Raw genomic sequence first — 16,726 nt, forward strand, 5'->3', positions numbered from 1 at the left:
CACATTGCCACCTGCTGTATTGGAGAATGAACGCTGGCCAGCGGGAATGTAGTGAGGAAGGGTCAATCATTAATGGGCACGGTGCAAACCAATCATGTCTGATGTGAAAACACCTTTGAACTCAACAATACAAGTGCCTTTAGTTGAAACTTGCATTGTGATAAAATGTAAAGTATAAGCTAAAATACTGTTTAGTGTTTAAATAATGTGCCTCGTCCTCCACATAAGTGGATTGTTACCACATTAGTAATGATGTAATAAGAGTTTGCCCGCATATTCATAACTCTAAGTTGTATTTTCCTGGTTTGTTTACTATGATTATGATTGTATTAAGCACTATGACCTGATTGGTGCACACTTCTCTAAATAAAGAAACTTAAGGAATTTTTTTTACAAGTGGATTCGCATGCTTTTATTTATTTGTGTCTGTAATATAATTGTAAAACCTGGAAATAATGTGACCTTTAAATCTAAAGAAGCTGCATCTTTAAATACATTATAAAAGGATTAAAAGACATGTATTACTATTATTATTATTATTATTATTAATATCATTATGTGCCAATATATGTTAAAATAAATGATTAGCATCTATTACAATAAAAGATGAAAAGAACATGGATAAGAAGAATAGAAGAACACGATTTACTTTGTATGGTAGCATTATTTTTTACAATTTTAAAATATTTTTACTATTTACTTATATTTGTTTATTATTTTTTAGGTTATTATTTTTTAATACATTTAAAAAAAGGTCCTTAACTGCAACAAGGTGTTCTTTTGTGTGTGGTTAATCGATTAAACTCATGTGGAGTCGTAAAGACAGTTCCAAATAATAATAATAACTATTATTATTATTATTATTATAGAAACGTTCATGCAGCGATTTAACTCGATGATGTCATCCACTCAGCTGTGCGCGCGCCCTGCGCTCGGCTCGCTGATTGGTCTCTTCGGGAGCGAGCATCAGGGTGCGCTTCTTCCTTATGGAACGCCAAAGGGCTCAAAAGGCACATTTATGCACGTATTTATTTATTCCTGTAGGAAACATGGCGCTGGCGAAGTGTGTTGCATTTGAGAACATCAGTGATGTTAATTGTTCTACCGAATTAATCATTAAAAAAAAAATCTGATCGGATAATGATAAATGATTTATTGATTAAATAAAACTACTAAAAATAAAAAATAACATAAGCTATGATTCTAAAGAAAATTAGTTATGGAAAAAAAGTTTTATATTTAATAAAATTAAATAATAATTACAACTTTTGCGTGATAAAACATTGGATAAACACTGGTAACGAGGGACTGGTTTGGTTTCATATTCTCTGTAACTTTTAGCTATAACATCATGTGGTCTTGGAAAGCTTAGATTTTATACAGGTTAAAAATTAAAATGGAAAAATACAAAATGCAGATGAAACCATGCCTCTTAAACCCGCTATTGACTAAACATTACCTCTTTTAAGAGGATTGTCAGGAGGAGTGTCAAAGTGGGACAAACAGCTGTTTTTTTGTCTTTGATTTCGAGCAGGAGTAATGGGCCTATATTTTATACTTTACAAACATATATGCACGCGTGTTTCTCCTGAAACATATGGAATATCACACAAGAATACGATGTGTGATCAAGTCCACCCAGGATTTTACAGTTATGAGAGTAAAAACATCCTTTATTCCTCATTCCCCTGGTTCCACTAATAATAAGGTACACTGGAGTCATGATCGGCCTGCTTTACGTCTGAAACGCTGGCCTCCCAGGAACTCCTTAAATGGCCCAAACATATAGCTCAGAGTGAGGTCAGGACCCAGTTTGACTTGAACACCTTTTGCATATAACTGGTAAAATTCTTCACCCTGATCTGATCATATTTGATTGATCTTCACTGTGTATCAGGTAGTCTAGTTGTTTGGGATTGAGGTGTCTGTGTCCTGGTATGAACAGCTGCTCCCCTGATTCAAGCCTGAGCTACTAAGTTCTCGGTGTTTGCGGCTCCGTTGGCGTTCCACAGTAAACAGAGCAGCAGTGTGAGGGAGGAGAGGAACTCTGATGACGGACACCGGAGAAAACTGGCTTCAGAAGCACGCACACACACACACACACACAGACTGCAGCTTGCTGTAATAAGCGCTCGTTTTGGGGGACTGAAACCTTCAGTGTGTGACCGCGCTGCGCGGAGGTGAGTGTGTTTCCTGCTGAAACATGTTGCTGGTGTGCAGGAGGTGGTGATGATGATGATGATGATGATGTCATGCTGGGCAGTGGGGCAGGAGGGCAGGAGGAAGGGGGCAGAGGGGCAGCGCCCGGCCGTTCAGATTGATAACTTTCTGCTGTTGATGCTGCGCGGTGCTTACAAACACCAAAAGCAAACAAACACGCGTTTTAATAATTATTAGTCAGGGTTTAATCACGTGATTTTGATGTGTGTGGTGTGTGTGTGTGTGTGTGTGAGATATTTTTCCCTTCTTATTGCTGTGTCATGCATTAGTGTGAAGAGCAACAGAGCGGCCTGCAGTCTGATGGAAAATGCCAGTCAGGTCGCATCTCATGCGGGCGTGTGTGTGTGTGTGTGTTGTGTAGGCATGCCCAGTATAATCCTATGTGATGTTGTTCAAATTAAAATTATTGTGATTTATATGATGAAAGATTGGAATAAGGGCCTGGGTCACACCTTAATAATAATAATAATAATAATACGTTACCATGACTACCACCAATAATGATAATAATAATAAATTACTACCATCACCACCTTAAATAATATAAATATTATTAATATAATAATAATAAAATAATACAACCACTAACAATAATACAAATGATAGTAATAATAATAATACATTACCATGACTACCACCAATACTCATAATAATAATAAACTACTAACCTCACCACCATTAATAATAATAATATTCATAATAATAAAAAATAGCAATAATAATAATAACATTATGAAAAAAAACAGTAAAAATAAAACTTATCCAGTGTAGACATGCTTGATACGATTTTTCTCTGTACAATCTTCAATTTCAATTTTTTTATTATATCAACTGTTTTATCCTCCCTTATTATCACCAAGCTTTTTAAATGCATTTTTGTTTGTCGTAGTGTATAAAGTAAATGTTGCTCGAACACCTCCTTTAAGGAAAACGTGTCACTGCCTCTACTGTGCCACTATGTCAAATGCTTGATCCTGATTGGTTAGCAGCTCTGTTATTAGTTTTGACTGCTGTATGTTTTGAAATACACGTCCCAATTTTTCTTTTACAGCCATCACAAATACTCATATATCGGATGCAACAAATAAACCGATTAAAGGCGTGTGTTATAGTTGGCTCTGGGATGTTTTCTGTGAGAAGACATTGGTTTAGCTTTTCTGGAAGGAGTCTCCAGTGTCAGTGCTTTTGAGAGGAGATGTGGTGATGCAGTATGTTATGAATGATAACAGAATATGGACTTTCCATACAATTAAACAAAACAATAAACTGTAAAAAAATAATAATAATAATAATAATGCTATACTTAATGACACAAACTGTGCATGTTGGCTAGTTACTGTTTCTCTTTAGGTGGTAATATAGCATCAGGCCACACTATAACTATTTTTTTTCTTTTTTCTTTCATTTCTTTTATTATTACTAATTATTTTGCCTTGTCTGGTGATGATTTTTGGTTCATAATAACTTGTTTGTCATGTATTCTTTTCGCTATAATTTCTCTTATTTACATTGTTGTATATGAGCTGATTTTGTGCATCATCTTGAGGTCCTCCTTTAAAGATTTGCATTAAAATAGCATAAGACTATTGTTTAATATGTTTTTTGTCTTGTCTGTTTCTGCAGTAATTCATGCTCCATGAAGACAGGGATAATACGACACAGCTTTTGATTATAGTCGTAGTAAGATATTTTCCGAGTTGCTAACTGGTTTCCTTCTGTATTAGCATAATGACATTACCCAGGGATCAAGCCAGGAGGACGAAAAATAAATTCTTATGGTATTCTCTCATCAGATTTACAAGGTAGTCACCTGAAATGGTTTTCAGTTCACTGGTGTGCCTTGTCAGGAGTAAATTTGTGACATTTCTTGCCTTGCTTAATGTGCCTTGGATCCCCAGTTGTCTTGTGCAGAGGAAGGGTGAGTACATAGTCAATAGCCCTATTAGTGCTACTACAACTACTGTCCAAATCTATATTATGGCAAGAAACACTCAGTCAAGTAAGACTTTAAATGTATACCCAAGTGCAGTCACCAAAACCATTAAACACTATGATGAAATTGGCTCTCATGAGGACCGTTGCAGGAAAGGCAGACCAAGAAGCAACAGCCTTTAAAGATTTACTTCAACCTACAAGATGCTCCTTAGATCGGAAATTCATTTAGATTTCAGCCCAGGCAATCCTTTAGGTTTAAATATTTTCTCCATGTTGTGATTTAAACTGTTTTTCTTTTTTTTTTAATCCATACTGGAGTGATCCTAGCTTGCAGAACAGGCTATTGATGTACTTACAGGAAGTGGACATTGGCGCTCATAAATAGATTATATCCGTCTGAGCTCTCATCTTTCACATGCTTTGTAATGCACAAATTGAAAAATAGGGAAAGGGTGATGAGAGCATGTAATGTTGAAGGTGAAGTTTGCTCACTCACTCACTCATTGTCTAAACCGCTTTATTCTGGAGCGTCTCCCAGGTGCCACAAGGAAGGGTACACCCTGGACAGAGTACCAGTCCATCAGTTTGCAAGATAATTGTCAATAATATGTTAACTTCTATGACTATACAGTTGTGTTTCTTCTGGTTTATTACAATGGTTTATTATAGTGCATCCACTATACTTTTATGTTTTTTTTTTGGCATACTCATGGCATTCTCTCATTAGATTTCCAAGAAAGTCACCTGGAATGGTTTTCAGTTCACCAGTGTGCCTTGTCAAAAGTTAATTTTTGCCTTTCTTAATGTGCCCAAGTGCAGTCACCAAAATTATTAAAGGCTATGATGAAATTGGCTCTCATGAGGTCCGTCCCTCCGTCCCAGAAAAGGGAGACCAAGAACTACCTCTGCTGCAGAGAATTAGTTTATTAGAATGACCAGCATTTAGAAACTGCCATTTACTTCCTGTAGATCAAGCCATAAGCATATTTCAACATCCACAGTTCAGAGGAAAATGCGAGCATCAGACCTTCATGACATGAACATCAAGTAGAAGAGACTTGCTTGGGCTAAGGGACACAAGTAATAGACATTAGATCAGAGGAAAACTGTCCTTTGGTCTGATAAGTCCCACGTTTTAGATTTATGGTTCTAACTGCCATGTCTAGAGAAGGTAAACAGACGGTTGTTGAATGTGTAGTTTCCACTGTGAAGCACGGAGGAGGAGGTGTGATGGTGTGAGGTGCATTGCAGGTCACACTGTTGGTGACTAAGTCAAAATTGAGGGCACAGTTACCCAGCATGGTTATGTCACCATTTTGAAGTGACATGCCATCTAATCTGGTTTTGCACTTAGTGGGACCAACAGGACAATGACCCCAAACACACAGCTAGGTTATGTAAGAGCTATTTGTCCAAGAAGGAGAGTGATGGAGTGCAGCATCGGGATGACCTGGTTTCCACAGTCATCAAAACCAAATCCAGTTGAGATGGTTTGGTATGAGGTGGTTCGGAGGGTAAAGGAAACCAGTAGCCAACAAGTACTCAATCCCTCTGGAAACTTCTTCAAGAAGTTGGAAATCCATTTCAGGTGACTACCTCATGAGGCTGACTGAGAGAATATGAAGCTGATATCAAAGCAAAAGGTGGATTCTTTAAAGAATCAAAAATATAAAACGTATTCCGGGTTATCTAACACATTTTTGTTGACTAAATTCCATTTTTTTTTTCTGCCATAATTTCTATTCCTTTTGTATTAATATACAATGTTGAAAACAATCAAAAAGAAAGGAAATTAATTAAATAATATGTTATTTTAAGACTTTATAAGTTGAAATAGTTGTTCCACATTTTTCACTTAAAGATAAGAGGACCTGTATTATGGACATTTAGAGTCTTTAAAAAATGTTTACTATACAGTAGAAACAATTAAGTATTAGGGAATATTTTTTCCTTTGTTATCAGATTTTTAATTCTCTTTGATTTTCATGGTACATTAAATAATTTGCCTATTTGGATTCTGAAGGCACGAACTAAATATGATTTAGACATATAAACGTACTTTGCTTGAAATTTAAAGTATTGACAAAGATTAATTTATGCAAATGTCCGTCTGTGTCAGTCATGTTCCCTCCTCAAACATTGTAATGATCCCTAGTCATGTGACTAAGCCTGCCCTTCTGGAAGGATCAGAAATCTTTGTGAATAAATTACCATATAAAAAACCTACCTGTTTTAATGAGCTTATTTTGGCATGATAAGTCTTATTATACAAAACTATTTACATAAATAAATGTTTGTCATTCTTAAAACATACAGGCATTAAAACTGTTTATATATATTTATTGTGATTTATTTTATTGCGTGTACATTTTAATATAATATTGTCAGAAGTGCTGTTATAGGAAATTAACCAATTCCTTCTGACCAATTAAAATGTAGAACTTGACAGGTAAAATATGCTTTGAAATACTTTAATTTAATCAGAAACTGAAATGTTTTGACTAGTGACAAAGATACCTTCAGATTTTGCTTTAGTTAGTTAGCTAAGCACAGTACATAGCTAGCTAATGTAAGGTGAGCCTTATTGCTTGTTTATATGATTGCTTTAGCTACGTAGTTTAGCTAGATTTGCTACACCTTGTTTATAAGTAATATTGTTTTTTTTGCTAATGAGCACTAAAGCTAAAGAAGTGGGGGGAAAAACTAGCGGTGTGGCAGATTTCCACAAGTGTAGCAATGCTAACAAATCTATTTGGAATAACAGATCTAAAATTCTGCAAATTAGCAACATGTCCAAGACAACAGGTCTTATTGTGTGTCTGTGTGTGTGTGTGTGTGTGTGAGAGAGAGAGAGAGAGAGAGAGAGAGAGTGTGTTCTGTTTATAGAGGTTAGGACAATGCTGCAGCAATAGTGCTGTCTCAGCACTTTAAACTAAGCTTGTCTCTGTTCACATCTGCTGTTAACAAATTTTCCACCACCATGGATCCCACAAATTTGATGTATATACTGTACTTTAAGTGTGTGTGTGTGTGTGTGGGCATGTAGGTGTAGATATATGCATATATTCATGTTTTTTTGAGTTAGTAATTACAGTATGTCTTTTGTGAGGTAAACAGTAAAAGGATGAATCAGCATTTAACAGCCAATAGTGGCTAATGCATAAAATTCACCTGAGGTGTTATTTAAATAACACCTCAGTCGAAATTACCCACGTCACTTTAAAGACTAAAGATAAAACAAATCCAGGACTATCAGCCATCCACTTGCCCCGCCTCAAAAATGTTCTACAATATTGAGAAGATATAGTTGAAAACCTTCAATTGTCAACACTAGCAGCAATGTGACACAGATGAACTAGTGAGCTAGTGGGTAGCAATTAGCCAAATGAATTGAAATCTCTTTTTTCTTCACAAAGCCGAACAACCAGTCGAGGATGTCGCTGCACAAACCTGCCCTTAGGCGCAGCGCCTCTACATTAGAGTCAACCAATCGTGGCAGCCCTTTGGTGACTCCGCCCACATCGCTCAATCTCCGTTCCTCTCTCAATCAACAATTGGGCCGTGACATCACAAGGGGCGGAGTTTCTTCAGAGACACTGGGTTCTGCTGTACCTCCAAAGAACCGCCAGAAATACGCACTGACCAACTTGCAGAATGCTATGGGACTGGATGGAAGTCCTGCCGCTGGGAGGGTTAAACCCGTTCCCACAAAGTCTGCCTCTTCCTCTGCCCTATGTTCCTTTTCTCTATCATTTTCTCCATCCAACCCCAAACTGGCAAAAAATGGCACCAATCTCCAGCTAAAGGAAACGCAATTCGATCTGAGTCGAAAAGACACAAACCGCAATGACATCACAGCTGATTCCGGACGTGATTGGCCAGATGTTTTTGCCAAAGATGACGAAAAGAACCTACCCTTTCGACGGAGGACAAAAAGTTTTTTGGAGTATCACCGTGAAGAAGAAGAAGAGGAAGAATCACCCGGAAAAGAAATCCAGACTCCGGATGAAGAGAAACCTATCCTGCCCAAACTAGAGCTCCAAAACTGGGCCAAGGAAAATCGTGTGGAGGCTCACCTTACGCTCCCTCAGAATCACCTTCTGCTTCTGGCTAATGAGGAAGAGGAAGAGCACCAAAGCCCTGTCCATACCTACCTGAGCCCCGCCCACACCCCAGCGAAAAGTGTCAAAGAGGACAGAGGCAAAGATAGTGGGCTAAAAGTTATATCAAAACTACATTTTTCAGGAGAAAGGAAAGAGACTCCACCCACTTCCTTGCCTTTAGCTCGGTCTTTGGTCCCACCTAATTCTCTGCCCATGGTACCACTCATTGTGGCACACCGAAAAGACAAACAGATGGAGGAGGAAGAGGAGGAGGAGGATGACGATTCAAGTTGGACAACCTTATCTCAGGAGAGTCCATCTATTGAGACACCACAGGAAACAGGTGAGCTCTTCATGCTTGTCCATTCACATGCATCTTTTCAAACATCTATACATTCCTTTATCTATGTCCATCCTTCTTTACATCCACCTTCCCATCTCGTCCATATCCATACTGTACATTCATTTTTTTTTTTTTAGTTTTTCAGATTTTCTCCCTAATTAAGTCATATCCAATTTCTCCCTGTCACTAGGGGGCTCCCACATTAAGAGCCAAAGACTATTACGTGTTTTCTCCGAACCACATCCAGCCGACCGCATATTTTCAAACTGATGGCTCATGCACTGTTGGATGCAGCATAACACACTTGGGGGACAGCGCTATCTGCTCCTTCCGCTTTTGTGAGCTTACAGACGGCCCTGATTGGCTGTAGAGCCGTGATTAATGTGGGAGCACTAAGTACCTCTCATCCCTCCCCTCTGAGAGAGCTCGGCCAATCAGCTCTTTTTAGTCCTCCGGCTGCGAGAGGTTACAACATCACCCGGGAATCGAACTCGCGATCTGGGTGAAAAGGGTGGGCACTTTATCTGCACTTCATCCACTATCCAACTATTTATTCCATCCATCCGTCCATCTGTTTATATGAACATTAATCCATGTTTTTATCTGTATGCTTGTCCATCCATCCATCCTTCCATCCATCCATTTTTTCATATATATCCATCCATCTATCCACCCACCTTTTAATGCTCAAATCTATCCATCACCCCGCGGCCCGATTTTCGATAAGCGGTTAAAGATGCTGGATAAATCTATCCATCAACCCCACATACATTTATCCTCACACCTTTTGGTGTATCAATCCACCTTCCCATCCATCTATCCATCCATCCATGCATGAATCCATCTCTCCATCCATCCACTACATAATACCTATGTCAATTGTCCTTTATCTATCGCTCTGCTTGACTGCTAAACAGCGTGTTTCTGATTAATTTCACACATCCTACGTCCATTTCTCACACTCACGCTCCCTAGTCACACTCGTACTTAGAATTTCTGTGCTCCTTTTTGCCTTTTTGTCTTTAAATCTTAATGTTGTTACCATGACAACACATCAGTGAGTGCATTATAGAAATGCTATATAAGGCATATATATGTATATATGTTTGTGTGTGTGTGTTTATTCACTGTGTGCGTTGTGTTGCAGGACCGTGCAGTGACTCAGCACTTGCCCCTGTGTGGCAGAAGGAGGATGATGTGGCGTCTGATGTTTATCTCTGGCAAAACAACGCGCAACAAGAACAACCCATAACCGATAGCAAACAGGACCATGAAGGTGAAGCAAGCTCACTGTGTGTGCCCTCATCTAAAGCTCAGTCTGAGGTATACACACACACAGACACTCTCTCTCTCTCTCTCTCTCTTATACACACACACACACAATGCCATACTTCATAAATTATAACATTTTCAAAATGAATCAGTCAAATTTACAGCAATGATTTATGCATATATGTGTGTGTGTGTTTGTGTGTGTGTGTGTATGCTCAGAGGCCAAGTAGTATTGTGTCCGACAGTTCTGTGGAGCCCGTGCCTTCATCTGCTGCCTCTTCACCCTCCTCGTCCTCAATTTGCTTTGAAGTCACCGCAGGAAGCTTCCTTAATAACAATTACCTGGTAACACACAGATACGCACACATACACGCCTACCCCCCCCCCCCCCCCCCCCCCATCACACACATGACACGACTGATCAACAGCTTTAAACTGAGTAATGGTTAGCACTGTGGCCTCGCACATCCAGGGTCAAGGGTTCGATTTCTGCCTCAGTCTGCGTGTGTTTGTGTGGAGTTTGCATCTTTTCTTTTCTCTCTTTCTCATGTACTTTATCTGCTAAGAGCCTTTCCATGTTGATCCTCCAGTCAGACTGAGTTTGTTACAGGACTATCCTTCCTTTAGAAAACACTTTACACCTATAAGCCTCTTCAGGACCGTACAGATTAGAGACATCTTCCAAACCAATCTCATTAAAGCTATAATAATGTGAGCACCCCGAATGTCTTCAGTACTTCCTGATGTCCTCATACTAAGGTCATCTTTATGAAAAAAAGGATATTTCTGATTTCTCTGGTAAAACACCCTTACCAGAAGAGAACTTAAAGATATCCTAAAGAGTCTTTAAAGACTACAGACGATCCGAGGGCTCGTCTGCTGGAAACCGGGCAACATGCAGAGTGTTCAAAGATTTCCCGTGTCGGAGAGCCATTCATGTCCGGAAAGATACTTTAAAGTGCGGCAGTCATTAAAGACCCGCGCTATTGACTGGAGCTGTTACTGTGAGTCACGTACCAGACAGAAGGATGAATGAATGCATGCATTACGTAATGTGAAATCATATTACTTGGAGGAGGCTCATTACAGCCTTAATGTATCTGGTGTGTGATACAGTATAAAAAATGGCGCTAGGATAAATGTTGCCTGCTTGCTAAATGTGGCATACTCAGACTTTGATCAAAAGAAATGGAAAATACGCCTTCAGAATAATGTAACTGAGGTTATTTCTATTTGATACCATTTGAATTGAAGTGTGCTTCACTTCCTACAGGACCTGAAGGAGACCTCCGCCAGTCCCCCTTTCGATTCCAGACAGAGCCAAAGTGAAAGAGTAGAGGAGCACCGAGAGCAAGAGTGTGTCGGAGCCCGCTGCATGCCATACAGCTACGTCAACCTGAGATACAGCAGGTGTGTTCGTAGCGCTCGTCTGCTCGTTTTAAAGGGATTAAAAGAAAGGAAGGAAAGAGATGCGGAGGAGAGGAAATGAAAATGAGATGTGAACACTTAGAAGAAAAAGCAAAGAGAAGATGACCGAGTGTAAAAAGAGACAAGGAATAGATGAGTGAAGTGAAAAGGAAGGGACAGAGAAAGCAGGATGAGGAAGAAGGGAAGAGACAAGAAGAGAGGAAGATGGGTGGAAGTGAGAAGGAGAAGAAGAGTTAATACATAAAGGGAAAGATTATACTGTAGATAAGGATTGAAAGAGTGGAGAAAAGAAAAGTAGATGAATATAGGAAGAGGAAGACAGACCGAGAAGACAAAAGGAATGAGGAAATAAAAAAACAAGTCAAGACCCACTTTGTTTATAGACAGGAAGTCTGAAATCTTTTTGTCTTTCTTATGTCTCTCTCTCTCTCTCTCTCTCCTCAGAACTAAGGTACCCGCTCCTCCTGCTGATACAGTGATCCCCATCAATGACTTCGAAACACACGTGAGTCAATGTTCTTCGAATGTTATCCATAATATGGTTAAAGGGTGTCGCCATCTTGTGGTTACAGAGGTGAACTGTAACAATTAGATTTGCTGTTACTGTACCTGCTGGTAGTAAACAAAAAAGAAATCAGTGCAGGACCTCTGAAGGACGGAAAAGTAAGAAAAAAAGGAAGGATAAGGAGGAGAATCTTGAGGGAGAGAGAGGAAAGGAGAGAATTGGAAGGAACTTGTAGAAATAAAAAAAAAACAATGAAAAAAAGAATAAAATGCAATCATAAAAATTTAAGAAAAAAGAGGAGGAACTGAAGAAAATGATCTAATAGAGAGGAAATGTAGAGCAAGCGAGAGTGAAGGGAAGAAAGTAGACAGGATAAAATAAATGGAAAAAACTAAGAAGATGGAAGGAAACGCAGTAAGAGAGTGAAAAGAGGAAACATGACTGGTTACATTAAAGGGAAGTCTAAGAGAAAGAACATAAGAAAATATTTAAAAAATTTATGAAAGAAAATAGAAAAATATAGATGAGATGGAAAATCAATTAAAAGAATTATAAGCATGAAAGAGGTGGAGAGGATTTACTAAAATGAGGTAGGATTGAGTGAGAAATAGGAAAAGAGGAGATAAAAGTGGGAGGAAAAAGGAAATAATGGAGGAGGCACATAAAAGGAAGGAGACTGAGAGAAGGATGAATTATAGTTTTTTTTTTGGATTTTTTCCTGATTTTCTCCCTAATTTAGTCGTTTAGTCGTGTCCAATTCCTCCCCTTCACTAGGGGGCTCCCACATCCTTTTCGAACTGCTTAAATAGCACCGTTGAGGGCAGAGTAACACACTCAGAGGACAGCGCTATCCGGTCCTTCCACATGCGTGAGCTCACAGACGCCCCTGATTGGCTGTAGAGCCGTGAATAATGTGGTACCTCTCATCCCTCCCCTCTGAGATAGCTCGACCAATCAGCTCTCTTTAGACCTCCGGCTGCGGGAGGTTACAGCATAACCAGGGAACCGATCCAGCGATCTTCGGATGATAGAGCGAGCACTTTACCCCTGCGCCACTCGGAGGCCAAATTATGGGATTTAATAGTTTACAAAATGATGAAGTGTGTGTGTGTGTGTGTGTGTGTGTGTGATCACTCTCGGTGCGTGTATTGCAGGTGTATCGTGTGCGCTCCCTCGGCTGGATGGAAGTCTGCGAGGCTGACATGGCATCTGGCAGCATTGTGATCAGCGACTGCATTCGACTCCTCCAGCACTCCAACACACACTCTCACACAAACACACTTCGCCGGAGAGAAAGAGAAAGCGCCGGGGAAATGGAGGAGGTAAAGATGATGAACAGAGAGCTGGAAGTGACTTTTAATCGTAGAGCAACATCTGAAGCTTCATCTCTCATTTTGTTTTTAGGGAAAAGCCATGCTGTTAGTGCTGCAGGACGCCACTCTGACCCTGATCGATCCTGTAGACCACACCCTGCTTCACTCTCAGCCAATCGCCAGCATTCGTGTCTGGGGAGTTGGGCGGGGCCACAGCAGGTGAGTGGGAATTTGGTTTGGGTGCCACTCTGTCACAGCTGCCTCAGCCAATCCCGTGTCTCGGTGAGGTCATGTAATGAGGAAGAGGGGGGGTTGCACTTTTCTCAGAGTGTTACGCTGCCCTGTGATGCAGCAGGGGCAGCAGTTGTGTTTATCGTAAAGACAGTTGGTTTGTTTGAATGGCTTTTCAACTTGTAATTCAAAGGAAAATCAAAGATTCTCAGGAACTCAGACTTCTCGGAATCGTGAGTCAGTGATGTCACATCAACATGGCGACACTCGCACTAAACAGTAAGAATATGTTTTTTTTTTTTTTTATTAATCTGGGTTTCTGTTTAGATTTGATTTTGCTAATGCTTAGTGATACTCAGGATAAAGAGGAGGAACATAAGGGAACGCAAAGAAAATAAAAGAAAGTGATAAAAGGAGGAGGATATAGGAAAAATAACTGGAATAAAATTACAATAAAGAAAAAAACGAGATGAAGAGGTAAGAAGGTAGAAAAATGAAAGATAAAAAAAATGCAGGAGGTGTCGTGGAAATCAAAGGGATGAGGATGAGGTTACATGAAAGGAGACACTGGAGGAACAAGTGGAGAATGAAGATACCAAAGAAACTGAATATAAGTGATACATTAGGATTAAAATAAATTAAATTTATTTTAAAAATAAAAGAAATTTTAAATAAAGGTGAGTTATGAAAATGAAATAGGAAGAAAGGCAAGGAAGGAAGAATGAGTGAGGAAGGTTGTTACAAAGAGAGGACTAAAGGAATGGCTTATGGTGATAAATACGGCGCGTGTGAGTTGAAAGGTCACATGATTAAAACAGGTCAGTAGTGTGGCACCTGTGATTTTTGTCGTAGTTGTTACAACTCATAGAATGGCTGAAGAACTTGTAATAAATTTTATCACCTCTGACCTTTTTTTAAATGTGTAAAGAGAAATTTGAATTACACTTAGCTTGTAGTTTATCATGTAAATAAATTATATGTGAATATTCACCTTGATTAGTGTATTCTTTTATTAGGGTGATTAATTATCGGTAAGCTATATATTTTAGCTACTGATACTTATGCACTGATGGCAACTCGCAGGGAGAAATTCTGGATAAAGTGCAGGAGGAAAGTGTTGGAAGATGAGGTGAAAGTGAGAGGTGCAGTGTGTGAGTTGGCCACTAGGTGGAGACAGCGTTCTGAACAGAATGTGCTGTGTGGTACTGAGCTGTGTACACTGGTTTCACATGTCTCTCTAATGGAGAGGGAGATGCACACACACACACACACACACACACACGTGCACTAACACACACACACACACGTGCACTAACACACACGCACACACACACTGTAGATGCAAAACTATATGCACACCCGTACCCACACACACACACACACACACACACACACACACGTGCACACACACACACACACACGTGCACTAACACACACGCACACACACACTGTAGATGCAAAACTATATGCACACCCGTACCCACACACACACACACACGTGCACACACACACACACACACGCACACACACTGTAGATGCAAAACTATATGCACACACACACACGCACACACACACGTGCACTAACACACACACACACACACGTGCACTAACACACACGCACACACACACTGTAGATGCAAAACTATATGCACACCCATAATCGCATACACACACACACACACACACACACACACACACACACACACACGTACACACTAGATGCAAAACTATATGCACACACACACGAGCACACACACACACGTGCACTAACACACACACACACGTGCACTAACACACACACACACACGTGCACTAACACACACACACACACACACAGTAGATGCAAAACTATATGCACACACACACACATAAGTAGACATCCACACACACACACACACACACACACACACACACATGCACGTCCACAAACAAGCAAACCTCCACACACACAAACACACACACACACACGCGCACACACACACACACACACATGAATGAGAATTAGAAAGATTGAGTCTCCATGGGATTTTAACTCACAGTTCTATTTCTGGAGCACTCAGCAATATGTGTGTGTGTGTGTGTGTGTGTGTGAGTGTGTGTGTGTGTGTGTGTCTTCTCAGGAACATAGAGCGCTAACCATCTCTCTGTCTCTCTCTCTCTCTCCTTCTCACTTAGCATTTTTTTATTCTTTCTCCAACTGTCTGCTCTTAACCCGTCTCATCTCTCTTCTTCCACTCATCCCTCTTTCTCTCCTTCCTTTTTTCAGACTACAGTATCTCTTTTCTACTTCCTTTCTTCTATTACCGTTTCTTCACTTCCACCTGTCCTCTCTCACCCGCTGTCTCTCCTGTAAATCTTTCCATTCCTCTCTTGCTTACTTTCTTCACCTCCCTCTCTCTCTTAATCCGTCCTAGTCGTTTTATATCTTCATCCTTTTTTCATTCCTCTCTCTCTCTCTCTCCCTCCCCCCTTTTCTTTCCCTCTCTCTGGATTTTCCTTCTACCCTTGGTCTTTTCACATCATCACTTTTTCTCTGCTTACTTCCTATTGGCTTCCCCCTTCTCTCTCTCTCTCTCTCTCTCTCTCTCTCCCTCTCCTTCCCGTCCCCCGTTGTCCTGCAGAGGGCGACAGACCTAGAATAAGATCAAAGAGAGCAAGAGGAAGATAAATTAAAAAAAATAATTAAATTGGAAAATATTTACAGTAACACAATAAGCGGTGTGTACACTAATGAGTTTATGGGTTGTGAAAATAAATAGAGAGATAAAATAAAGTATTGGGAGAGATGGAGAGGAAGGCGGAGTGAAGGGCAGACGGGAGAGGAGTGCAGAGAGAGAGAGAGAGAGAGAGAGAGAGGGGGGATTCTTGCAGTGATGTGAGAGGCGTGTGTTAGGAGGGCTCTCGTGCAGAGAGAAAGAAAGAGAGACGGAGGGGATAGAGAAGAGGAAGGCGGAAGACGGACGGAGCGGTGGGACGGATGAGTGGAGGACAGAGAAAAGTGCAGTGTGTGTGTGTGTGTGTGTGTGTGTGGAGGGGATAATGAGCCGGAGAGCTGCTTGGTGCTAATAGAGATGTCTGACTCGGTGAGTACACACTCCTCCGTCTGCATCCCTCCATCACTCTTACTGTCCATCATTCTCTGCTTATCTCTCCATCACCATGTTTATCTATCTTTTCTGCATCTCTCTCACACACACACACACACACACACACACACACACACACTGCTTTTGATTCTCTGTCCCTGCATATTTTATCTTTAACCTGCAGGTGCCAGGTGTGTATGCGTGTGTTGCGCATGTGTGTGTGTGTGTGTGTGTGAGTGAGACACAGAGAGAGGGTTAGTGTGAAGAATATTTCTGCTGGGTTGCAGAAT

The 16,726-nt window shown here is 40.3% G+C and overlaps 1 protein-coding gene across 3 annotated transcripts in view; it reads left to right on the forward strand.

The window, feature by feature from the left end:
- Positions 1-2,084: 2,084 nt before the first annotated feature.
- LOC128544819 (amyloid beta precursor protein binding family B member 2) overlaps positions 2,085-16,726 on the forward strand; it is a 36,616-nt gene continuing 21,974 nt past the window's right edge. For 2 of the 3 annotated variants that reach the window (XM_053515102.1, XM_053515103.1), the window contains exons 1-8: positions 2,085-2,180; positions 7,572-8,601; positions 9,749-9,924; positions 10,093-10,218; positions 11,147-11,283; positions 11,746-11,806; positions 12,961-13,128; positions 13,211-13,338. In XM_053515102.1, the coding sequence (XP_053371077.1) occupies positions 7,590-8,601; positions 9,749-9,924; positions 10,093-10,218; positions 11,147-11,283; positions 11,746-11,806; positions 12,961-13,128; positions 13,211-13,338 (1,808 nt within the window). In that variant the 5' untranslated portion in view covers positions 2,085-2,180; positions 7,572-7,589. Of the gene's footprint in view, positions 2,181-7,571; positions 8,602-9,748; positions 9,925-10,092; positions 10,219-11,146; positions 11,284-11,745; positions 11,807-12,960; positions 13,129-13,210; positions 13,339-16,215; positions 16,434-16,726 lie in introns of those variants that run through there. The other variant, XM_053515104.1, reaches the window with a different exon arrangement.

The sequence above is a fragment of the Clarias gariepinus genome, chromosome 16, assembly GCF_024256425.1.
Source record: "Clarias gariepinus isolate MV-2021 ecotype Netherlands chromosome 16, CGAR_prim_01v2, whole genome shotgun sequence".
Taxonomy (NCBI): Eukaryota; Metazoa; Chordata; class Actinopteri; order Siluriformes; family Clariidae; genus Clarias; species Clarias gariepinus.